At 48.2% G+C, this 25,277-nt stretch overlaps 1 protein-coding gene across 3 annotated transcripts in view; it reads right to left on the minus strand.

The window, feature by feature from the left end:
* The window catches only part of NR4A1 (nuclear receptor subfamily 4 group A member 1), a 41,724-nt gene extending 20,557 nt beyond the window's left edge, over window positions 1-21,167 (minus strand). The window contains exon 1 of one of the 3 annotated variants that reach the window (XM_053375060.1): window positions 20,957-21,167. In XM_053375060.1, the coding sequence (XP_053231035.1) occupies window positions 20,957-20,981 (25 nt within the window). In that variant the 5' untranslated portion in view covers window positions 20,982-21,167. Of the gene's footprint in view, window positions 1-2,495; window positions 2,603-15,849; window positions 16,085-20,956 lie in introns of those variants that run through there. The other 2 variants (XM_053375061.1, XM_053375062.1) reach the window with 2 other exon arrangements.
* Between the last annotated feature and the right edge of the window lie 4,110 nt (window positions 21,168-25,277).

Here is a 25,277-nt window from a genome sequence, read left to right on the forward strand (position 1 = left end):
TTCAAGAAGCCCAGATCAGCTACCTGGGATTTTTCCTAGTTCTGATTGTCAGACAATTTGCCCCTTGCTTTAGCCTGCCAACAGCAATTTCTCCTAATGGAGGGTATCTGGATGAGATGTAATGAAAGTAGCAGGTCCCTTTTGTAACTGGGGCTACACAAATCTTTACCACTGAATCCAAAGGGACTTCTTTTTTCTTTTTTTAGTAAACCACATTCTTTGTTATTTTAATTCCAGTAAAACAAAACAGACCAAGTAGACATCTTCGGGATGGCATCCTCGCTATTGACCACCACTTCCACAGGATGAGCTCATATTAAACTATGATGAAACCCCCCATTTTATAATTGCAGCTGATAAGACTCAACTGATTCACGCACCTAGGTTTTTCACCTTACGTGCAGAAAGTTGATGTGGCCCGGAAAAGAAGGTGCCCGTGATGAATTTGGAACCATGACAAAAAACGAAACCCGCTGTGATCTGGCTCCTCAGCCTTTGAAGTCTAGCGCACCAACTTAGAAACAGGAGGAGACCCTGGAAGCTGTGAAAAAAACAGGCTGCCAGGTGCTTGAATTTGATGCTGCACCTGTTGCTCAGAACATGCCAGGAACTGCAAGCCCCTGAGAAGCCACATGAAAGAGGCCATGGCGGAGGAGCCCTCCCTGATTTACGCTCCGCACCACCTGTGCTGACAGCAAGCTGCTTTGCAAATCAAAACTTACTATTATTATTATTACTGAAAGGAGAGCATCTCTTTTTGAGAAGGAGGGGGAAGAAATTAGACAGATAAGAGAGTGCTTCAAAATCTTCTCTCTGCACACTTTGCATGCAAACAGGTCCCCCCACCCCACCCTTTTCCATCTTGAAGAGGGATTTCTGCGTTCAGGAAACAAGGACAGAACCAGCAATTGGCTTTACAAAAAAATTCTCCAACCCGATTAGGATCAAATGTCCCCGGGGACACTCTGCAAAGGCTTTACCTCACGCAGACAAGAATCTGGCACAAAGAGCTCTTCCTTGGTGGCCTCAGAATAAGGAAATAAACTTGAAGTCATGGAGAAACCTGTACACAGGGGGGTGGGGGGGCAGGGCACATTCAGCCTGAGGAAGGAAACTTCTGCCTCACTGGAGAGCTGCAGGTGTCTAACAAATCAGTGGCAACCTCAACAAAGATGGAACTCCTTATTTAATTCCCCCTCTCCAAAATACGGAGTATTACAAAAACCAAGCCATGTTACCAGCCTCGCAAGGGAACAGTCTTCATTATTCAGAGCCCGCTGAGGCTGGCCGCACATTGTATTTTTGGCTATCAAACGTCCACCAGGTTGCCTTCCAATAATGCAAACTCGTTTTCCTTCCAAATCAATAAACTTTTGCCCCAGAAGATCCTCCCCCCCCCCCGTCAGATTACACGGCTGTCACAATCGAGGTTTAAATATACATATATAAAGCAAAACCCACCGCTTGAAACTCACCAGCACACACCTGCCAAAACTCCCACAAGCTCAAGTTACTGCAACTTCATCCTTTAAAATGCAAATGCGGGCTCCCTGAACACTTGAAACAAGTGCATCATTATAGTTTCCTTAGCCCAAACCCAGTCCACCCCCCAACCCTGCAAATCCAATCCCCTTGCACTTTTCCAGTACAAAAAAGCCAACATCTCCTTCAATACATACGGGGGGGGGGGCGGGGACATGACCCAATACATCATTTCACACCTTCCTCATTGGATCATATATATTTTTGCAGTTTGATTGAAATTCAGAACTAATTCTCCTGCGTTTATTTCAATTCAATATTTGCTTGCATCACTTTTACCCCAGTCAGTTAGCAACGTCCTCTGAGTCAATTATACCTAGAAGCCATATGCGGGACAGCTTTCAGAACCTGCCAACGTAACGTCAGGTTTAATGTTTGCATTATGAAAATGAGCAGCCCTGCAGATCCTGGTAACGCACTGACTCCACCTTAGAGCAACTTTTCGAAGGCTGCAAGCCTAGACACACCTACTTAGGAGCCAATCACTGAGAAACTCCGTGGGGCTTAAATGTAAGGACCGAGTTCTGTTCACCCCCTAAGATGCACCAAGATAAACGAGTTAGATCTGCAAGGGTCCGCTGCACCTCAAGTCCTGGATTTAGAATGCATACATTAAGCAGTGTCTATACCTAGCCGTCCCATTTTGCAGAAAAAACTTTCCGGAGTAGAAGCTTCCCCAGCCCAAAAGATATAACCGCCCCCGCCCCGATCTCCTGCACAGCCAACGTTTCACCGTGCAAGACCACCCCGGGCACAAAGCAACGCGCTGCAATCCGTGTACTACCAAGTTCTTTTTTCCGCCTTCCAAAACAAAACGCATCCCGCATCTCTCCGCACCCCTCCCCATGCAACCCCCCCTACATCTGCCCAAAAGTCGACCCTCGGGCGCGCATCTTAAGCACTTTCCGGGATAGAGAGAAAAAAAAAGCAGAGTTTTAAGAAAATCCACGTACCCAAGTCAGCTCAGAGATCGTTTCGCTGCAGTTCCTTCCACTTTTGGGTTTTCTTTTCGAAATGGGTTCTTTTTGGTGGTGGGGGAACCTTCCCCCCCTCCCAAAAAAACAAATAAAAAAGTCAAGCTTGCATCGAGGGCTTGGCGGCAGCGATTGCCTTCCTCCTGGTCCGCGGCAGCCCAGAGATGCGCGAGAGAGAGAGATCTGCACGCCGTCTAGACGCCGAGTAAGCCACTGGGGCTCACCAGCCCGTGGCCAGGAGATTCTCTTAAGCTCTCTGTGACGCACAGGCGGAGGGGTGGGCAGGGAAGGAGGGGGGGATCCTCTGACGCACGCGCCGGGCTGCAGGCTTCACCATACAAGGCAAAAAGGGGCGGAATGTTCCGGCGCCCGCGGAGCGAGGGGAGGGGTTGGAATGTCTGCGCGGGTGACGCACGCGGGGTTCCATTGACGCACGCCTTGGAATTGTTTGATCTAAAAATAGAACGAGCTGCCCCCGGCTAAAAATAGAGCCCTTTCCCTAAGCCGGGGAGACGAGAGAAAGTGTCATAGGAAAAACCAAAAGGGGGAACGGGAGGATCCAGAGAACGGAAATGAAGGGGCGACGGCAAAATAATAGTAATAAAAAAAAAAAAAGACCGGGCGATGCAAGAGGCGAGCGCCGTCTTGCAAGGCGAGCTCCCCCGCCTAGCAGCGCTCGGAACCGCGGCTTAGGCAGCGCTGCAGACACGCCGGCAACCCCCCTCCCCTCCCCGCCGGGCGGTGGTTGCAGCCCTGCCTCCCTCCCTCCCTCCCAGCCAGCCACGAGGTTCTCAGGACAACCCCAAACTCCGCTCGCGTCTGTGCTTCCAGGGCCCTCCCCTCCCATAGTCGCCCGAAGCAGCGGCTCCTCCCCTTTCCTGGGAGCAGGGGCCGGCGGAACGCCCCGAGACTTGATTTAGAAGATGCCCACCGGAGAGGGAGCGGAATGGTGCCAAGCGGCACGCGCGGGGGGGGGGGCGAGCGATGCTCTCTGCTCTGATCGTTGCAAAAGCCACGACACCACCATGAATAAAAAGAGCTGCTAACCCCCTCTCAGGAGTATTTGGGGATAATGCGAGCTTTACAAACATGCGGGATTTGGGTTGCAACATTTTGAGCGTTGTTTTGTTTGCAAGCGTCGTCCACTCCCTTCTTCAATAACAGCGCACGGTGAATTCAGACGAGACACCCCCACACACACCTCCACTTTCTTGGCCTGGAGATGGGAAAACATAATTTCTGCGTCCCCTGCTGCTGTGAAAGGCACAGGGGCAAAAGCCACTACAGAGAAATAAACAAAAGTTGCAATCCTATGGTGAGAGTCAATTTCATCGAGGGCATGACTTTCGCTTTTCTAACCCCATTTAACCAAGGCTGGGATGTTTTCCAGGTTTTTGCCTTCTTGCAATGCAATTAATTGGCCCCTGCGGCATGGTTTTAAAAGGCACATGACTGGGCTGAAGCTAAGCAGGGCTGGCTACTGTATTGATGAGAGATGGCCTGGGAACCTAAGGCCTTAAGTCCCTATCTTTGGGCGGGGTGGGGGTTAGCTTGGTTATAAAATTAAACAATTACATAAGTAGAATTTTTAAAATATTTAAAATGTTTTCCCCCATGCTTTGAAAATGCACTACCACTAAGCCTACAACCCGATTGAAGAAACGTTAAAAATCAAGAGTTTCAATTCATTTAACCAAGAATAATATTCATATCTGTCAATTAAACAACTTTTCTAAAAAATATTATGCACCCATATCAACTATATACTGTGTTTTTAGATGATGCACACATCCTTTGTAGTCCATGTCCTTACTTCTCTCCCATACATCCCAACTAGGGGCAGGATATTTGTTAATTATTCACAAATGTTCAGTACTACTGGCAGCACTAAAAAGTTAGAAACAATAAATACCGTATTTTTCGCTCTATAAGACGCACCAGACCACAAGATGCACCTAGTTTTTGGAGGAGGAAAACAAGAAAAAAAATATTCTGAATCTCAGAAGCCAGAACAGCAAGAGGGATCGCTGCGCAGTGAAAGCAGCAATCCCTCTTGCTGTTCTGGCTTCTGGGATAGCTGCGCAGCCTGCATTCGCTCCATAAGATGCACACACATTTCCCCTTACTTTTTAGGAGGGAAAAAGTGAGTCTTATAGAGCAAAAAATACGGTAAATAAAAAAACCAAGAAAACTATACTCTGCACATTTATAACACTGGTGCTGGGGGAAAAAGCTGCAGCGAATCTGAAGCTCACTAAGTGGATCTCCAAAGTGGATAATAAATTAGGCTAGGGAAATAAGTGTAAAGACGAGGGCAGAGCCCTGCCAGCTTGCATCAAACATTTGCCCTTTATCACCATGTCTAGTTGGCTGGCTCTGTTTTGGGAAAGAGCCTGGTGGAAACCCCTCCCCGCTCTGCCTTGCGCATGTTTTGCTCAATCAAACAAGGGAAACTAGAGACAAGGGTGACTCAGGAGTCCAGAAAACTAGGTCAAGCTTTCTGCACGTGCCCCAGTGCACCTGTTGCTGGCTGGGTGGCTTTCCTTGCATGCCCCAACCATAAATAATTTTTAAAGAAGCACAGTGGTACCTCGGGTTACATACACTTCAGGTTGCAGACTCCGCTAACCCAGAAATGGTACCTCGGGTTAAGAACAGAAATCGCGCGGCAGCAGCGGGAGGCCCCATTAGCTAAAGTGGTGCTTCAGGTTAAGAACAGTTTCAGGTTAAGAACGGACCTCCGGAACGAATTAAGTACTTAACCCGAGGTACCACTGTATTTCTCAAAGCCTGGAACTCTGCCACAAACAAGGTGCTGGCAATCATCCCTGCCTCCACAACCTCAGAGAAGCCTTTTTCTCTTTTCCTTCGCAGCCAGCTTTCTAAGCCCACTTCCAAATCCTGATTTTTCTCTCTGCAATTTTGTTTACAATACCTTAACAGCCCGCCAGCTCCCCCCTTCCCCCAGCTTTTAAGGCAAGTTCTGGTAAAACTCTGGAAAAATGGAACTCTGGAAGCACTCCCTCCTGTATTGTTTTAGAAACAAACGGGGGGCGTGGAAATAACAAAAACTTGTAGGGGGGCACACAGTCCCTGCTAATTCCCCTCCCCCCACCTTCACATCTCCACAAACTAAACGTAACGCAATAAAAGCTAAATCTATTCTATATGAACATCAGTAATATCAGATAAAACGCAACAACGAACAATCTTGCTCTGAGGGGGAGTGAGAAGATGCGGTAACAGCTTTTGTTAAATAAAGATGTTGTCTGTTCCAGTCTAAAAAAAAATTGGGTAAAAAAAAATCAATGTTTATTTTTTTGCAAGAACCTTACGGAAACTGCTTTGGGAAGTCCGTCTGAAAAGCGCCAAACAAGCAAATAAATATTCAAAAACCTTAGCCTCCACCATCACATCCTCCTCAAATCAAAAGAGTCAAAGTACCCATTAGGTGCTACTGCCAGTCCTAAATTGTCCACAAAAATTTCCAGGCTATAGTTCAGGTAAGATAACCTGGGAGACAAGTCATTGAAGCAAGCATGCCTTTAATCTACACTTTCTCTTTTCTTTACTTTTCATAGTTTGCATAGCCTGTTCTGTTGGGGTGTGATAACCAAGAGTCATAAGAGGAAGCCAACAAACATGTGTGAAGACTTTTCAGGGTTTGGTTCTAGTGGGATTAACAGATTTCATTCAGGTTCATTCACTGAGTCCTGGATTTTGGAATGAACAGGCAGCACAAGAAATAAGAGAGGGTACTACAATTAACTCTGACTAGCTGAAAAGCATATTATCATCAGTGCGGGATCTTGCAGTCCTTTGCCAGTAAGAGACCAATATTTGGGCTGATTTGCCTCTATGGCTCTCCACTGCTTGTTTAAGTCCCAAATGAGGGTTCTCAATCTGTAGCCACCTTCTTTGACCTACTACAGCTGTGCTAATGCTCCATAATGATGATGATGATGACGACGACAATAATTTTATTATTTATACCCCATCCATCTGACTGGGTTGCCCCAGCCACTCTGGGCAGCTTCCAACATATATAAAAACATAAAACATTATTATTATTATTAAAAACTTCCCTAAACAGGGCTGCCTCCAGATGTCTTCTAAAGATGGTAGAGTTACTTATCTCCTTGGCTCAGGGGTTGGATAACTCCATAACCTCCAACATTTATCTGGTGAAAATAGGGGCACCCTAAGGAAAAGCGGGACATTCCAGGATGAAATCAGGAACCGGGGCAGCTTCTGCAAATCCGGGACCATCCCTGGAAAATATGGACACTTGGAAGGTCTGCCACTTTAGCTAATAATCATGACCAACTTGCGATCATTAACTTCAATGGGTCTGCGCTGAGTAGGCCTTCACTGAATACAACCTCTCTGCTTTGTCAGAATGCAGAAGCTGCTGTGGACTAGATTCCTGGGCTTAAATTTACTTGTTGTTGTTGTTGTTTAGTCGTTTAGTCGTGTCCGACTCTTCGTGACCCCATGCACCAGAGCATGCCAGGCACTCCTGTCTTCCACTGCCTCCCACAGTTTGGTCAAACTCATGCTGGTAGCTTCGAGAACACTGTCCAACCATCTCGTCCTCTGTCGTCCCCTTCTCCTTGTGCCCTCCATCTTTCCCAGCATCAGGGTCTTTTCCAGGGAGTCTTCTCTTCTCATGAGGTGGCCAAAGTATTGGAGCCTCAGCTTCAGGATCTGTCCTTCCAGTGAGCACTCAGGGCTGATTTCCTTCAGAATGGAGAGGTTTGATCTTCTTGCAGTCCATGGGACTCTCAAGAGTCTCCTCCAGCACCATAATTCAAAAGCATCTATTCTTCGGCGATCAGCCTTCTTTATGGTCCAGCTCTCACTTCCATATTTACTTCCAAATTTACTTGAAAATAGTACAAGTTCAGGAAAGATTAAGTGAGTAGCCCAGGGCATGTCAGTATCTCTGCTGCAGGGCTCTTGCGAAGCTAAAATGATATTCTGAGTTGCTTATTCACAAGGAAATGAAGACGGGTGGGGAGAAAGATCACTTCACAGTGTGCCAGGCATTACTTGGTAAAGCTGCAGTGGCTATACAGAACCTCCATGTTTAGAGCAAGTTAGGCTGCTGAAGAACAGCTGCTGGGGAGCAGAAGCGGGAAAGGCCTCGTTTGGTGAACTTCCCAAAAGGCATGCAACTACCGGCCACTGCACATGGGATGCGGGTGGCGCTGTGGGTTAAACCACTGAGCCTAGGACTTGCCGATCAGAAGGTCGGCGGTTTGAATCCCCGTGACAGGGTGAGCTCCCGTTGCTCGGTCCCTGCTCCTGCCAACCTAGCAGTTCGAAAGCAAGTCAAAGTGCAAGTAGATAAATAGGTACCGCTCCGGCGGGAAGGTAAACGGTGTTTCCGTGCACTGTTCTGGTTCGCCAGAAGCGGCTTAGTCATGCTGGCCACATGACCCGGAAGCTGTCTGCGGACAAATGCCGGCTCCCTCGGCCTATAGAGCGCGATGAGCGTGCAACCCCAGAGTCGTCCGCGACTGGACTTAACGGTCAGGGGTCCCTTTACCTTTACAGGTCCCTACTCATATAGCCAATGCAAAGGCTGTAGTGCTAACATCATCATCATTATTATTAAAATTTGTACATCACCCAATACCCGCAGGTCTCAGGGCAGTTCACAAGATAAAATCACAATATAAAAACATAAATAGTAAAAAAACACCCAAGAACAACCCAATAATCCCCTCCGAAACACAATTCCAAAAGGCATCAGATGTCCATCAGCCCAAGGCCTGGTTAAAGAGGAATGTTTTTGCCTGGCACCTAAAGTTGTATAATGAAGGTCCCAGCCAAACCTCTCTGGGGAGAGCATTCCACAAACGGGGAGTCACTGCAGATAAGGCCCCGTTCTTGTGTTGCTACCCTCAGGACCCCTGCTGAACTCCGCATGGCGTACTGTTGAGTAAACATGCATGTAAGATCAGGCTGTGTGTATGTGTTTATAAAGCTTTGCCTTAAAGATCCTTGCCCCAGCGGTCAAACCCCAAAGGCCCCAGCCACTTTGCCGGGAGTTTAGTGTCACAAAAACAAAGTCAGCCCAGGGCGGAAGGAGTTTTTCCTCTGCCTGGTCTACTCCCCCCCCCCCGCTCCCCATTTTCCAGCTTGGCGATACATCAGGGGCTACAACCTCCAAGTGGAATTTTGTAGGCCAAGCATAAAAGACGCCGATAACTCGGCAGCCGGAAAGATTGATGTATTTTCCTATTGTTAAAAATATTTTTAGCCTCGGCAGCCTCTGGGTTTGCTTAAAGGCCTCACGCCTGTTAAGACCGACTGCGTAACAAGATGCGTTTTTCTTGCATGTTTGAGCTGAAGACTTGGCCGGAATCCCAGAGCAGCTGCTGAGGAGAGGAATGTCATTGTCAATTGGTTGGTTACCCCAGCACTCTTGAATGCTGGGTTTTTTTGCGGGGGGGGGGGACAAACCCTAAAATTTCAGGAATTAAAACCAACGGTGCCTTGTTGGTTTGTTCTTAAAATGTTGGGTTGGTAAATAGATTATAGAGGGATACTACTAAAATCCAAGTCACAGAATCCTGGGACTACTGGAAATCTGAAGATGACCTAGCTCAAGGATGCGAACCTGACATCCCCCAGCTGTGGCTGGTACCAACTCTCATCGACCTCGGCCAGGGATGACCGAGTCCAGCAACATCTGGAATACCATGCCTTCTCCATCTCTGATCTAGCCAATCCTCTGTCCTCAGAGGGGCTCAATTTCTCTGTATCAGGTTCCCCATAAAACACTGTGCTTTCAATATTTTTTGGGGGGAAGAATCATGAATCCAGGACTGGACTCTGAGCATAAAAAGAGCTTAGCCCCCCCCAAAAAACTCTTCTTAGATCAGTCACTGATTTCCTCAGCCTAGCCTCCCTCACAGGTTTTTTGCAAGTATAAAAAACAGAATAACCTCCTCTATGGCATCTTGAGCTCTTTGGGAGAATGAGAGAATCCCGATGTGACCAATGAATTTGGAAATGATTGAGAAGGAATTTTTTAAAAAAATATATATATTAACTTTCAGTAAAAAATTGTACATAATCACTCCAATACATTAATTTTTTTCGACTTCCTATCCCGTTTTCCATGATGATTTTGCCCCCCTCCGTTTTCTATCTCTTATGTCCTAACAATATTACAATAAGTCCTAATTCTTTCTTTGCTCGTGTTTCAAATCCTGCCCGCAAATTCACCAAACTGTAACATTTCTTTAAATAGTCCGAAATCATTCTGTTGCTTTCAGCTGGCCAGTAAAAATGTAGTTGACGGCTACTCTAGAAGAAGAGCAGAAAATGAGAGGAGCACCCCCAAAAAGGCAAAAACCAGACTGCTAGGCAGGAGACCTCAGAGTTTAAAAAGCTATTTGAAAGGCATGTATATGTAGACGACAACCAGTCCTCACATTAATTCAATGGAAAGTTCCACTCTGAAACAATTTAAGGGCACTTCGAAGTGGTTTGAGGTCTGCAGCCGTATTGAAGTCTCAGAGCGAGGCAAGCCCTTCGCTTGAAAGCATGGAAATGTGGCTTGCCAGTGGGGGTGGAGACCAGGGGAAAACCTACTCAGATCTCTCTGTGCTTCTAGTAAAGCCTTTGTGCCTCTCCTACACTCAAAATAATCTCTAAAACCATCAAGCAAGGAACCTGCTATGTACACATGGAAAACGCCGCACACTGGGTTTCCACTCTTGAAGAAACGCGTTAAAACAGTAATTATGTAATTTGAAATTCAGAAGGCAGATTGGTTTTTATCATCCGATCTGGTCTAGAAGTCAGAATCATCTAGGTAGAAAGCTGAATTAATCAAGTACGTTTGGCATATATAAAGCAATGTTGCAGGGCGGAACAAACTGATTTTCAGGATTCCAGGCACCCTGTTCTCTGCCACTACCCATCCAGTTTTCAGCTTTCCCCAGCAGTCAATCAATATTCCATGTGATTGGTTCTCTTTGGTTGCTCTGAGCTTTTTAAAGATTCCCCCACCCTCCCAAATATTTCTTGTACTTTTGCAAATCTTTTGGGTTTCCCCAAAGCCTGCCGGTACCTTACGCAGGTGTCGGTTACATAAGGATCAGCACTCTGAGAATGGATATCACTATTGAAGAGGACAAAATTCTGTTTATATCATTATTAATATATATAAAGGGAGAAACACCATCCCTGGCTCAATAATTTAAAAAGGCACTGGAGAGAAGGAGGGAGAGGTCTTTGTATTCACGACCCCCCCCCCACTACAAGATCAGTGCACAACTTGATCACTGCTGGATACTAAGTCAAAGATCAGGAACTCTTAGCCCTACAGATCTTGCTAGATTAAAGGCAAAGGTAAAGGGACCCCTGACCATTAGGTCCAGTCGTGGCGGACTCTGGGGTTGCAGCGCTCATCTTGCTTTATTGGCCGAGGGAGCCGGCGTACAGCTTCTGGGTCATGTGGCCAGCATGACTAAGCCTCTTCTGGCAAACAAGAGCAGCGCAAAGAAACGCCGTTAACCTTCCCGCCGGAGTGGTACCTATTTATCTACTTGCACTTTGACGTGCTTTCGAACTGCTAGGTGGGCAGGAGCAGGGACCAAGCAACGGGAGCTCACCCCGCCGCAGGGATTCGAACCGCCGACCTTCTGATCGGCAAGTCCTAGGCTCTGTGGTTTAACCCACAGCGCCACCCGCGTCTTGCTGGATTACAACGCCCATAATCTCTCGTACCAATTGATTTGAAAAATAGTTCAGTTCCAAACTCATGCTAATAACAGGGGAGGGGGGGGAACCAACCCAAACTCTTGTTGTTATGGTTCTAGTGCAACAAAACAAGACTTTTTATTTATTTTTTACCCATCAGACAAGGAGCCAGCCCTACATCCGCTGCCAAGATGGACCCTGCTTTAACACCCAGCAACACCATGTACCGCCAGCTGCATCCAAGTCATCCCATAGAGAAGATAGATTAACTACACAAACTGTTCCGGCACAGTCTGGTTCTAAAGAAAAGATGGCTTGCGAGCCTGGTACTCGGGGTATGTTCCCAAGGCAACCCTTGCGTTTCAGAGTGTTCCCAACTTACGCGTCAGAATTCAGAGCTTGGAACTGGGTGCCAGGCAGGGCAGCAAGCCGCTTGCCGAGTTATTAAAAGTGTTTCTGTACCAGATGTCTTTTCTCGGAGGCGTCTCAGTGTTCTTCCACCAATCTCTCACTTACACACCCCCTTTAGAGACTTTGGAGTACCACTGTCCTAAAGGGGGCGGGGTGGGGAAAACGATGTGGCAGTCGCAGGGCCTTTTCGCAGTGGCCCCCAAATCCTTGTATGAACTTCCATACGAAGAATACAGAGAGGCATCAAACCGTGCGACAACATTATAGAAAACTTCATAAATGTTTCCCCTTATGAGGCAGGATTTGGGTTGATTCATAAGTCTGCCAAATGGATCTTTTACTATATGGACCTCGTTACTGGCTGCTGATGTCCTCATCTGGCAAACACCGTATTTTTTGCTCTATAAGACTCACTTTTTCCCTCCTAAAAAGTAAGGGGAAATGTGTGTGCGTCTTATGGAGCGAATGCAGGCTGCGCAGCTATCCCAGAAGCCAGAACATCAAGAGGGATCGCTGCTTTTGCTGCACAGCGATCCCTCTTGCTGTTCTGGCTTCTGGGATTCAGAATATTTTTTTTCTTGTTTTCCTCCTCCAAAAACTAGGTGCGTCTTGTGGTTTGGTGCGTCTTATAGAGAGAAAAATACGGTGTGTTTTTTTTGTTTTTGCAGAGGATCATTGTGAATGGGTAGTCAAAGGTTGAGTGAATTCTCATTACTACCACCACTGTCTCGCCTGTTTCCCTCTCTGCTGTTGATGGGATGTGCTACTCGTTCCATCCCCGCCCCCCAAGACACAGCAGATGAAGAAACAGTCAGAAGGAAATCAGATCCAAGAACCTTTGGTGCTGCCACATAGGACTCTGGGCATTGCCACCCTTTGTGCAGGGCAGCCAGGCAGCATTCAAAATCTGCCAGCTGCCCACACTCCGAGATGGAGATGCGCTGTGCAATTCCTGGATTCTAACGCACAAAAGCTACTCTGTCCCCAGGCAGAACAAGGTCCCGGGCATTCTGCTCTGCCCAGTGGCAGAAACCCTGACTAGGCGCGATCCGATATTGCGCATTGTGCTTCGGGATTGAAGAGAGCAGCTGGAAAGTGGAAGATTGTGCCCCCTCCCCGCAGCCCAGGTGCAAACTGGATTAACAAAAGGTACAACGTCCTCCTAGGCTGCTAACTGAGTGTTCTAGACAAGAATGTTGCAAGAGGCTCCGAGTTCCTGGCTGGTGTTGCAGGATATTCGAGAGGGTACAGAAACTTCTAAGGAGGGAAACATTCCCAGGATTGTAGATGGTGCCTCTCTCTGTTGAAGACCTCAAAGCTGGTGTCAGGGAACTGCCATCGGAGGAGCAGGAGGTGAAAGGGCTCACAGAGGCTGAGAGAGAGTATTCAGCTGAGGAGGGAACCAGCAGGGGGGGAGGTGGAGTTCCAAGGGAAAGTGAGTCGGAGGGAGGGCTCAGAGACACTTCCAGCGAAAATAGTGGGGAGGTTTCAGGACCTCCCATAGGGACACCTACTCCTCGCCGGAAACTGTCACGCCGAGAGTCCAGAAGACGCGTTTCCGTTAAGGAGCTTTTATGCTGGAAGAAGTTCCGTAAACGCCCACTGTCCGATTCTACGAGCGACTGATGGAGCCATGCTTAAGGAGCTCCGTCACAGACAGAGGTTTGTGGACTTAGCCAAACTCTGAGGGACTAGGATTTTACGCACAAGCAGCTCACCATCCCATCACAGCTGGGTAACTAAACAAGCTGAGGCCCCAGGCCAGCGGTTCTCAACCTGTGGGTCCCCATATGTTGTTGGACTACAACTCCCATCATCCCTGAGCTCCGGCCTTGCTAGCTAGGGGTGATGGGAGTTGTAGTTCAACAACATCTGGGGACCCACAGGTTGAGAAAGGCTGCCCCAGGCCTTTTTCCTCCTCAAGGCAGGCATAGCAGGCAGATTTGACGATACAAAAGTCCTGTGGGCAAGGTGTGTCACAGGAACACCGCAAGGACTCGGGACAGCCTGGGACAGCCAGGGTTGGAAGCCCATTCAGCAACAAAACAGATTTCACAATCTCGGGCCAATCATGGTATTCAGCTTGGTCTACTTTGCAAAATTTGTTTTTAGAATGCAACAGGTACAGTGGTACCTCAGGTTACATAAGCTTCAGGTTACAGACTCCGCTAACACAGAAATAGTGCTTCAGGTTAAGAATTTTGCTTCAGGATGAGAACAGAAATCGTGCTCCGGTGGTGCAGCAGCAGCGGGAGGCCCCATTAGCTAAAGTGGTGCTTCAGGTTAAGAACAGTTTCAGGTTAAGTACGGACCTCCGGAACGAATTAAGTACTTAACCTGAGGTACCACTGTACATCCTTCATTTGCCACCCCAAGGCCCTTGGAAGAAAGTTGGGATACAAATGCGATAAATAAATAAATGCCGGCAAGTTAAGCAAAATAGCTGGATCCTAGACTTTAGGCTCATGTTATCTGAGGAGGAATTTATCTGTATCCTGGTTTTTTACAGGTGGCACCCAGCGCTTCTCCTTTCTAGGTTAGTACACGTTTGTGACGTGCTTAGTTTCAGCAATTGTGCTTTATCTAACGTTCTCTCTGATCAGTCGCTGGGCCTGTGTATCTGTTAGATTCAATCCAGGCCAGTGAATCTTGAATCGCCCAGCCCACCGCTTCCACAGATTCATGACAAAACTCTGGTAAAGTCTCTCCAGGAAGCAAAATTATTTTGACGTTGGCGGTTCTGTGCTCACGGGGAAAATTTGTGGCGGAGTCAGAACTGAAGTCAGTATGTAAAGCCCATCACTGAAGAAGAGGCGTCTCTTAAACCTGTCTGGGGAGAAGCAGGAGATAGCTCTCTCCACTTCTACAGAAGGAAAAACTAAAGAAGAGAGGCCTTCTCCAAAGCGTCCTGACCCCAAATGACTTCTTTATTGTTCAGGAAGTTCCCTTCCCTTAGGCAATGTACACCTGCGGCACATGTATCCAGGGAGTCCTGCCGTAAGCATTTTGATTGGCAGAAAGTAAATGTATCTTTCCTGGCACAGGAACACAGGTAGAGGACAAAGTGTACGAACATGTCAAACTGGGTTTTGGAGAGAACTTCCAAGAAAAGCAACACCGTTAAGAGGAAGAGTCCGGATTTGCAATAAAGGCCGTCTTGTGTTTAGGAAACCATACATCCTTCGCCGTAATTGTACCCATCCCCTCTCACATAATCAGGGCGGCTAAACTGTTGATCTTTCCTATTTGCTCAGGTCTGGTTGAAGGGTGGGTGGGTGGGGAATAGTCTCATAGTCAAATGCTGATATCCTGATTGCTGGTGGACTCCAACTCCAATCAGCCCTGGCCAGATGGTCAGGGATAATGGGAACTGTAGTCCAACAACATTTGGAGAGCTGCAAGTTCTTCACCCCTTCTTTAAGCGGGTGGCGCTGTGGGTTAAACCACAGAGTCTAGGACTTGCTGATTAGAAGGTCGGCGGTTCGAATCCCCGCAATGGGGTGAGCTCCCGTTGCTTGTTCCCTGCTCCTGCCAACCTAGCAGTTCGAAAGCACGTCAAAGTGCAAGTAGATAAATAGGTACCGCTCCGGTGGGAAGGTAAGCGGCGTTTCCGTGCACTGCTCTGGTTTGCCAGAAGCGGCTTAGTCCTGCTGGCCACATGACCCAGAAGCTGTATGCCGGCTCCCTCGGCCAATAAAGCGAGATGAGCGCCACAACCCCAGAGTCGGCCACGACTAGACCTAATGGTCAGGGGTCCCTTTACCCCTTTACCTTTACCTATCTCAGATCAGGGCAACCACCAGAGACCCAAACTAACATCCTTGCTCCCTGGGCATCCCTTGGCAGAGTGGAGAATGGACCCTTTAATACCGCTGTGGTGGATTAAAAAAACCCCAGTTAGCATAATTATTTATTCCAGAGTAAATAGTTCTCCTGCACACTCCCTGCAGCTCATATTAATTGGCCGAACTGTTTAAGGCAGTTTCTATTTGCAAAAAACACCCGTGACTCACAATCAAACAATAAAAATAAAAATGCAGCTCGATAAAATCGTGGATGGAACCATCAGCTCCTTTTCAGGCAGAAACTCAGCCCTTCTATCGAAAGAGCATCAGTCTTGTTTCGCTCAGAAGGCTTGTAGCCACAATTAGTTCCTGGGTTCCCCCCGCAAAAGGAATCCTTGCTTCAAAGTGTGACTCACCCGTAACAGAAAGTTCCATAGGTTGAGTTATTTGGTGTCTGAAAGGAGTGTTGCCTTTGATCGCACGGGAGCCGGACTGGTGTTCCTCGCCGTCCTCCCTCGCTCTCTCCCTCTTTCATCTGAAGCAAAGCTGCAGGTGTAGCGAACACCTTGGCCAAGAGGAGCCATCTGGCAGGCGGCCAGCGGTGGCGGTGCAGGGCAGCAGCCCACAGCTGGTTTCAATCATCAGGGGCCGGGCCGGGAACTGCTTCGTGGGGTTTGGCAGGCAGAGCGCTGAATGCACGCATGTTTCTGTTACAGAGGAAGCCAAGCCCACAGCGGCGTCAGAGAAAGCGTAAGGGGTGTCCCACCCACCGCTGGACGTCAGCAGCTGGACAGGCAGCGGCTCGCGTCAGCAGGTCTTGGAAGAACACGCCAAGAGCCATATATAGGCCATGTGGGGAATCCCTTCTAAACCAGGAATCTTTCCCTTCCCCTCCCTAGTTGACCTCCTAAAAACGTCACTTTCTAGCCAAAGCTGGGGGAAGCATTTGGGAGTCCCAGAATGGCTGGCTGGTGCCGGAATAAAAAAACACACACAACAAACCCTGATGCAATTGAGCAGGCTGGTGTCTGTTTTAGCACAGTTATGAAAGAGCTTCTTTCGCCAGGACTGAAGGCCAAACTTTCCAGCGTTTCCCTGATCCACAAACCTTTCAGCGCCCATCAAAAGTGCTGCTGGTCTCAAACTGACCAAACTCAAATCACATTAAAAGCCTGAATTCCAAGTACCGTATTTTTCGCTCTATAAGACGCAGCAGACCACAAGACGCACCTAGTTTTTGGAGGAGGAAAACAAGAAAAAAAATATTTTGAATCTCAGAAGCCAGAACAGCAAGAGGGATCGCTGCGCAGCGAAAGCAGCAATCCCTTTTGCTGTTCTGGCTTCTGGGATAGCTGCACAGCCTGCATTCGCTCCATAAGACGCACACACATTTCCCCTTACTTTTTAGGAGGGGAAAAGTGAGTCTTATAGAGCAAAAAATACGGTACATACATGCACAATTAAGGCACACTCCCAGACCCTGATTTGATCCCAGAATATCCCACTTTTCCTTAGGACGTCCCTATTTTCACCAGAGGGCATGGAATTATGCAACCCCCAAGACAAGGAGATAAGGAACTGTACAATCTTTAGAAGACATCTGTAGGCAGCTCTGTACAGGGAAGTTTATGTTTTATTATGTGTTTATGTATGTTGGAAGATGCCCAGAGTTGCTGGGGCAACCCAGTCAGATGGGTGGGGTATAAATAATAAAATCATTCTTATCATCATTATTATCATTATGGAACAGGACATCCCTATTTTCATCGGACATATGTTGAACATCATCAACAATGGGGGGTGATCTGAAACAATGCTACTTGAGTCGGTTACCCAGGGCTGCCAAATCAATCATGAGGCCCTAATTCCTACTTGGAGTTGTGCAAGCGGAATTGCCATGCGCACAATGTCTCCCTTTGTTGAACAGAGCAGGGAGGCTGCTCTGCCGTATGCCAACACCTTTCATTGCTATCTGCACCAAAACACCAAATGTAGGGCTGCCATATCTCTGGAATTTCCTGGACATATATGGGAAAAGCTCAACAACTTTGCCAAAAAAAGATCTCAACAACTTTTGCATCCGGTTTTTCACTTTTTGAAATATGGCAACCCTAACCAAATGAAAAGACAATGCTCCATCGCAACCCAGGAAGAGATCAGGTACTACCAGACATTCAAGATGCAGGGCAGGGGACCTCCTAAGTACCGTATTTTTTGCTCTATAAGACTCACTTTTCCCCTTCTGAAAAGTAAGGGAAAATGTGTGTGCGTCTTATGGAGCGAATGCAGGCTGCACAGCTATCCCAGAAGCCAGAACAGCAAGAGGGCTCGCTGCTTTCACTGCGCAGCGATCCCTCTTGCTGTTCTGGCTTCTGAGATTCATAATATTTTTTTCTTGTTTTCCTCCTCCAAAAACTAGGTGCGACTTATGGTCTGGTGCGTCTTATAGAGCGAAAAATATGGTAACTGAAGTTCCATTTTCATGACCTGCGGGCAAGGATCAAACACCAATTGGACTACAACCCCCATCATCCCCAACCATGGGCCATCCTGGCTGGAGCTGATGGGAACTGGAGTTTAGCAACATCGCTAAGCCCACAGACCTGCTATCCCTGGCCTACCAAAAGGAAGCATGCAACAGGAACAGCCAGCCACAGAGTGGGCACTGGGGCAGCCGGACCAAGGTATTTTACACAAGTCCAATATTAAATTGTAAGCCTTTAAATCAGCAAAAGCTATTTTGAAATTCGCTGCTTGTAAAGGTGGAAATCTGGTCAACCCAGCTCTATCTGTGTATAAAGCAAAAACAATGGCCCAGATTTTATATGGTGCAGAGGTTTGGGGTACCTCAAAGGTCTCTGGTTCAGAACCCCCACAGAATTATTTTTCAAGAGTCCTTGTAGGTTTACACAAAGACGTGCAATCTGCCATGGTCAGGTTGGAAACGCGCATGTTGAGCATAGAGAGCCAAAGAGATAAAAGAATCCTCTGCTATTGGTTTAGAATTCAACAGATGGACAACACTAGGCTACCCAAAAAATGCCTGATTGAGCTCTCGAATGGATTATCCCATAAAAACTGGGTACATCAAGGTGCCTGGCTAATGGGCAAATATGACTGAGATCACTAGTCACCCAAAGGGTGTGTGCACTTCTGACACCCAGGAAAGAGTTCCCTGTGGTGCAGTTGCAAAGGAATAGCACATCACTAACAACACTTGCTCTGAGCCAAGTCACTATCCTATCCACACAAAGGTGTGCTCTCTAGGCCTTTGTCAGTGTTTCAGCGAGTTTCAAAAGGCAAGAGGTGTGCGGGGGGGGGGGGGGAGAGAAAGAGGAGACACACACAGAGAGGAATCTCATAACTTTCTGAAGCCCACATCTAGGGCAGTGTGTACTTGCACCAAGTGGCAAGAGGCAGTATTTGGGTTACCGGTATTTCTTAAACTTACGCCCCACCTTGGATAAAAATATCCAAGGCAGCTAGAAGTTAACCAGTTACAGATAGGTAGCCGTGTTGGTCTGCCATAGTCAAAACAAAATTTTTTTTCCCTTCCAGTAGCACCTTAAAGACCAACTAAGTTAGTTCTTGGTATGAGCTTTCGTGTGCATGCACACTTCTTCAGATACCAAGTTTACCAGATACCAAGATACTTCAGATACCAAGTTTACCAGATACCAAGATACTTCAGATACCAAGTTTACCAGATACCAAGATACTTCAGATACCAAGTTTACCAGATACCAAGTTAACCAGTTAACAAAGTGAGTTCAGACAGCATTTCCACAGGAAGGAGCTACACTAAACACTAAATGCCCACTGCCCAACACACACACACACACACACACACACACACGACCATGCTCATATAATTTCTGGCTTAACTTTGCATCAGCAAGTACTAGGGGCTTGGTTTTTTTTTAATAACTAAATTTATTCTATGAGAAAAACCACATTCCGTGCTTAGCCAGCGTGATTACAGATACGAAAACACATACAATCCAACTTAATTCTCAAGGAAATCTATACGACGGAGGAAAAATATAGCACGAAATGGTTTATCCTGCTGGGGACAACCACATTTTTTAAAAAATATTTTTTTTGAAGCATTGTCAAGGCTTTGTTCGGCTGTCCATGTAGCAATCAGCACTGAGACTCTAGCAAGAGGAAGAGGCAACAGGGAAAAAATACTTCATTTCCCGGACAAGCAAATATTTCTCCCCCCCCCCCCACTGCAACATATACAATGATGTTCAAGGGCTTCAATCCTAAACATGAATGCTTTGGCATATATGCTACTGAACTCCGTGGGACCTACTTTCAAGTAAACATCCTGAAGATTATAGTGTTAGGTTCGCTCCTATGCATATGTATTTGAGAGTGACCACTCCTCTGTGAAGAAGCACGTTCACCAATACAAAACCTGTAGTAGCCCAGGATATTTCCATTATGCAAACAAAATTAGCATCTTCATTTCACTCCAAACACAAGTCTAGACACCCACACTACTATCCAGTGGAATGCAGAGTATGCAGGCCACTCCGAGATATGTGCCCAGCTCCAGAAGAGGGGTTGTGTTTTGTTATGCCAAGGTGGGTATCATACAGTGTGCCACACTGCATGAAGGAGATCTACACTGACTGAAAACATCTCAATTTGCAAATCAGCTCACCGACTGGAATGGGAAAGGAAACATTCCCCCCTTAATTGGAACAATCTTGTAGAAAGGCAAGACCAGAACTAGCCTGGCCTTTGCCAACTCCAAAGAGAAAGAAAAACGATACAGAAGTCGTCAGGCGGCCAGAACCCTTCTAATAGCCCATATTATTCAAGTGAGAATGGTTGGGCTCTTAGCTGCCAACTTTTCCCTTTTCTTGCGAGGAATTCTATTCGGAATAAGGGAATTTCCCTTAAAAAAAGGAAAACGTTGACAGCTATGGTTGGGTTGCCCTACAATAATACCTGCTCACCGGAGGAAAGAATGACAGCTTTATGCTGGAGATTCCTCAGTAGAACCCAGAGAGATTAAAAACTATGATAAACTAAACCAGTCCTTATGTAAGTTTTGTAAAACGCCACTGCAGGTACCCAGGCGTAAACCCCACAGAAAACAGTGGGATCTACTTCTATGTAGGCAGGCATCGCTTTGCCTTCCCAGCAGGGCTGCCACCCATAGGTGTAGCCAGGATTTATGTTGGGGGAGCAGAACCAAGCTACCTGCGAGGCAATCGCTCAGTTAGTTAAGTATTTTATGTATCTACTTGATTTAGGGGAGGGGCACCTGTCCCCCCGCCCCCTAGATACGCCCATGGTGCCAACTTGAACAAAATATTGAGTGGGGGGCAGGTGAGTCCTGCCCCACATAATCGATCACAAGGGACTATTTTAATGTCAATGCCCATCAACTTTTGGGGGAGTGGCCCCCCCAAGTATTTTATTGCAGGGAGGGACCTCAGCCCCTAGGAGAAAGAAAAGGAAAATCGATCTTCCCCGCCACCGACGCGCCTCTTCCCCACATCTCACCTGGCTGTCGCTGGCGGTCCTCCATTTGCACCCCTGCTTCCCCCGCTCTCCGCGCTCTTCCCAAGGCGGGCAGTCCGGTGTTGGGATCTGGGCCGCGGCCTCCGGAGCCATGCCGAGCCCCCAGCCCGCCCCCCACCCACGCGATGGGTCCCTGACCCCCTGCTTCTTCTCCGCCGCCGCCGCCTCCCGCCCCCTGCGCCCTCGCCCCGGCTGCTCGCTCTCCATCCGTGCGCCGCTTGACTTTCTGCAAACCCCGCCTCCCCGCCCCGGCTTGGAAGGAGCCTCCGTGACGTCAAGGCCGGGCTCCGTTGACGTCGTCGGAATCCCAGCCATCAATGGGGCTAAAAATAGACGCCTCCGAACCCGAAATACTACACGCCCAAGGACGCGCGAGGCTCCCCCGCACCGCGCGCCGGAGCGAGGCTCAGCGTTGCCACGGAACAGGGTGGGGCTGGCTGGGGCTGGCGGGGGAGGGGAGCAGCGCCGCGGCCTTTGCCCCCAGTGGGAAAAGAAGGGCAGGGAGCGCAGCCTTGCCACGCCGCCGGCCCGCCTGTGTGATAGGAATTTTATGGCCTTAGATACAGTGGTACCTCGGGTTACATACGCTTCAGGTTACAGACTCCACTAACCCAGAAATAGTGCTTCAGGTTAAGAACTTTGCTTCAGGATAAGAACAGAAATCAGGTTCCGGCGGCGCGGCAGCAGCAGGAGGCCCCATTAGCTAAAGTGGTGCTTCAGGTTAAGCACAGTTTCAGGTTAAGAACGGACCTCCGGAACGAATTAAGTACTTAACCCGAGGTACCGCTGTATATGGTAATGTTCATAAGTGTACCAACCAAGCACGTACATAGATCAGCACAGGAAGACCATTTTGATTCCTAAACTGAGCAAATGTTTTCTCTGCAAGGTCAAAGTGGGAAACCTCCCCATTGTCTCTTTCCTCACAAATCCTGTCTTAAGGGTATGTATGTGTTTGAATAGGGTGTGAACCTGTGACCGGGCCCAGGAACTAAGTATTTATCATGACAAAAGACTGGCCAGGCTCCCCAGGCAATCCAATCAAGTAACCTGCCACACAGGAGAAAAACAACATTCAAAATTTCTGTTTTAGACCGCCTTTTTTGTGATGTAGTTATGATGTATCTGAGGGGTTACACCCCTTCTGTGATGTATGTATGATGTTTCTGGTGGTGGTCTTGATACAGGGTGGCAGAGAGCAGTGTGGTGTAGTGGTTAAGAGCAGTAGACTCATAATCTGGTGGACTGGGTTTGCTTCCCTGCTCCTCCACATGCAGCTGCTGGGTGACCTTGGGCTAGTCACACTTCTCTGAAGTCTCTCAACCCCACTCACCTCAGAGTTGTGGGGGAGGAAGGGAAAGGAGAATGTTAGCAGCTTTGAGACTCCTTAAAAAGGTACCCCTGCCCATACGGGCCAGTCTTGACAGACTCTAGGGTTGTGCGCCCATCTCACTCAAGAGGCCGGGGCCCAGCGCTGTCCGAAGACACTTCCGGGTCACGTGGCCAGCATGACAAAGCTGCATCTGGCGAGCCAGTGCAGCACATGGAAACGCCATTTACCTTCCCGCCAGTAAGCGGTCCCTATTTATCTACTTGCACCCGGGGGTGCTTTCGAACTGCTAGGTTGGCAGGCGCTGGGACCGAGCAACGGGAGCGCACCCCGCCGCGGGGATTCGAACCGCTGACCTTTCAATCGGCAAGCCCTAGGCGCTGAGGCTTTTACCCACAGCGCCACCCGCGTCCCTTGAGACTCCTTAGGGTAGTGATAAAGCGGGATATCAAATCCAAACTCTTCAGTTTCAAAAGTCTTTATAAGGCCTTGTGTGCCATTTTTCTGGGTTCCTCCTCTCTCCTGCGGGTGAGGGGAGCACCCTGTTGCAACAGATCAATAAAGATCAAGCTTACTAGCTGCTTTGCTTCTCAATGTTCTCTGGTTGGCCTCTGTTATCTTCTACCAATAGGGAACCTATGTAAGGACTCTATATGGGCTCTTGGATACCCCAAAAGGGAAAAGGGCAATTTTTGTTTACAACACCTGCAACGTCAGTGCACCGGTGCAAGTATGCCATGATGCCCCGGTAGGGTTGCCACCTTTGTTCATGCAAAATACAGGACAGGGGCGATTTTAAAAAAAATAAATCTTGTCCCAAAGTGACTTCAGAGCAATGCATTGCAGCCATAGACGAGTCAGGGGGGTGCAGAGGGGGCAGCTGCCCCCTCCATCAAGTAAATAAAGAAATAAAAATACTAAACTGACTGACCAGCTGCGTCGCAGATAACTCGGTTCTGCCTCCCCCTAACATAAAGCCTGCCACTCCAGAAAAGCAATGACAAACCTAGACAGCATCTTAAAAAGCAGAGACATCACCTTGCCAACAAAGGTCCGTATAGTAAAAGCTATGGTTTTCCCAGTAGTGATGTATGGAAGTGAAAGCTGGACCATAAAGAAGGCTGATCGCCGAAGAATGGATGCTTTTGAATTATGGTGCTGGAGGAGACTCTTGAGAGTCCCATGGACTGCAAGAAGATCAAACCTCTCCATTCTGAAGGAAATCAGCCCTGAGTGCTCACTGGAAGGACAGATCCTGAAGCTGAGGCTCCAATACTTTGGCCACCTCATGAGAAGAGAAGACTCCCTGGAAAAGACTCTGATGTTGGGAAAGATGGAGGGCGCAAGGAGAAGGGGGCGACAGAGGACGAGATGGTTGGACAGTGTTCTCGAAGCTACCAGCATGAATTTGACCAAACTGCAGGAGGCAGTGGAAGACAGGAGTGCCTGGCGTGCTCTGGTCCGGGGGGGGGTCACGAAGAGTCGGGCATGACTAAACAACTAAACAACAACATGCCCATAATTGCAGCCTAACAAAATGGCCCCTCTGGAATTTGTCACACAAACATACACATGAATTTATAAATCTGTCTTTGGCTACCCAGAGCTTAAATACATGACCTTTCAGATACACATTTGGAGAGGATCCCTAACTTGGCAGACAGACAGAGAGAGAGGCGATCTGGAATATGTAAAACAAAACTATCAATACAGGACGCAGCATTTTGCATTGAAATAGGAGACAATCACAGGTGGCAACGCTACGCGCGGATGGCAAAGCAAGCGCTCCAGTTTATGGGAGGGGGGAAAAGCTCAACCCAAAAAACAAAGCCCCCCCCTCCATTCAGCTACCGTCACGCCTCCTCCTTGTTGCACTTTTAAAAAACCAGGAGCCGTCATCAAATGCATGGGGGCGAAATGAGCTCTTGGCAATTTGGCACTGGACAAAAAACCCTTCCTGAATTTCTCAGGGCGGCTTTTAATAGAAAGCGGGGGCAGCCCCACTCGACGCCGGCTTGCCAATGAACGTGTGTAGGAGGAGGACGCGGATCGCGCTGCGCGGCCGCAGCCCTCCTCCGCCGGAAGCAACGCGCGCTTGGGGGGAGCGGAGCAGCGGAGAGGAGCCGGCTGGGATTTGCTTCGGAGCGAATGCGCAATGGAAACCAGCAGGGAGGTTGCGCCCGGCGGCAGCCCGATCTTGACTCTGTGTCCTGGAAGTCAGGGTTTTTTCCCCTCCATTGAGTGCAACGGGGCTTCCTCGTGAGTAAGTACGCCTAAGGTTGGAGGAAGCCCTGTAGAACTTTACTGGACCCCGACGGTTTCATAGTAAATGTAGTAGGAGCTTGTTGCAAGGCGGTCGTCCAAATGGCTTTTCCTTGGGAGTAGAGTTTATCAAACTGGGGCAGAAACTTTACTATCGAGTAAAATATACAGAAGAGGAGCGGCTTGTTGGGTGGGACAATTATGGTGAGAGTGGGATGTGGTTCCCTGAAACCATCTGAAGAAGTGTGCATGCACACGAAAGCTCATCTCTAAGGTGCTACTGGAAGGAATTTTTTTTATTTTGTTCCTGAAATGAAAGTTATTCCCCTCCCTTATTTTTTTTTATCCCCCCTCCCTCCCACTCCTTTTGGGCAGCCGCCAAACAGAAGAGAAAGGTCAGCAGTCACCTTGTAGCCCCGCCTGTCCAATGTCGTGAGTTTCCGCCTTTGCAACGATTTCCCGAATCCTGGCTCGCCTCCAAATGCCTGACCGGTTCCGGTTTTGTAAAGATGCCATTGTCGCGCATGGGGCTAAACGCGGTTCACGTGCCGCCCTTCGAAAGGCGCCCTTCCAGGGCGCTCATTTCAATGGTGTGTCTCTTCCCTTTTCAGTCCCTCATTAAAAACCACTCATTCACTTAAGAGAAGGGGGGGAAAGCCCAAATGTCTCATTGAACAGGCGCATGTGTAGCTAGCTACAGTGGTACCTCGG

Source organism: Podarcis raffonei, chromosome 2 (genome assembly GCF_027172205.1).
Source record: "Podarcis raffonei isolate rPodRaf1 chromosome 2, rPodRaf1.pri, whole genome shotgun sequence".
NCBI lineage: Eukaryota > Metazoa > Chordata > Lepidosauria > Squamata > Lacertidae > Podarcis > Podarcis raffonei.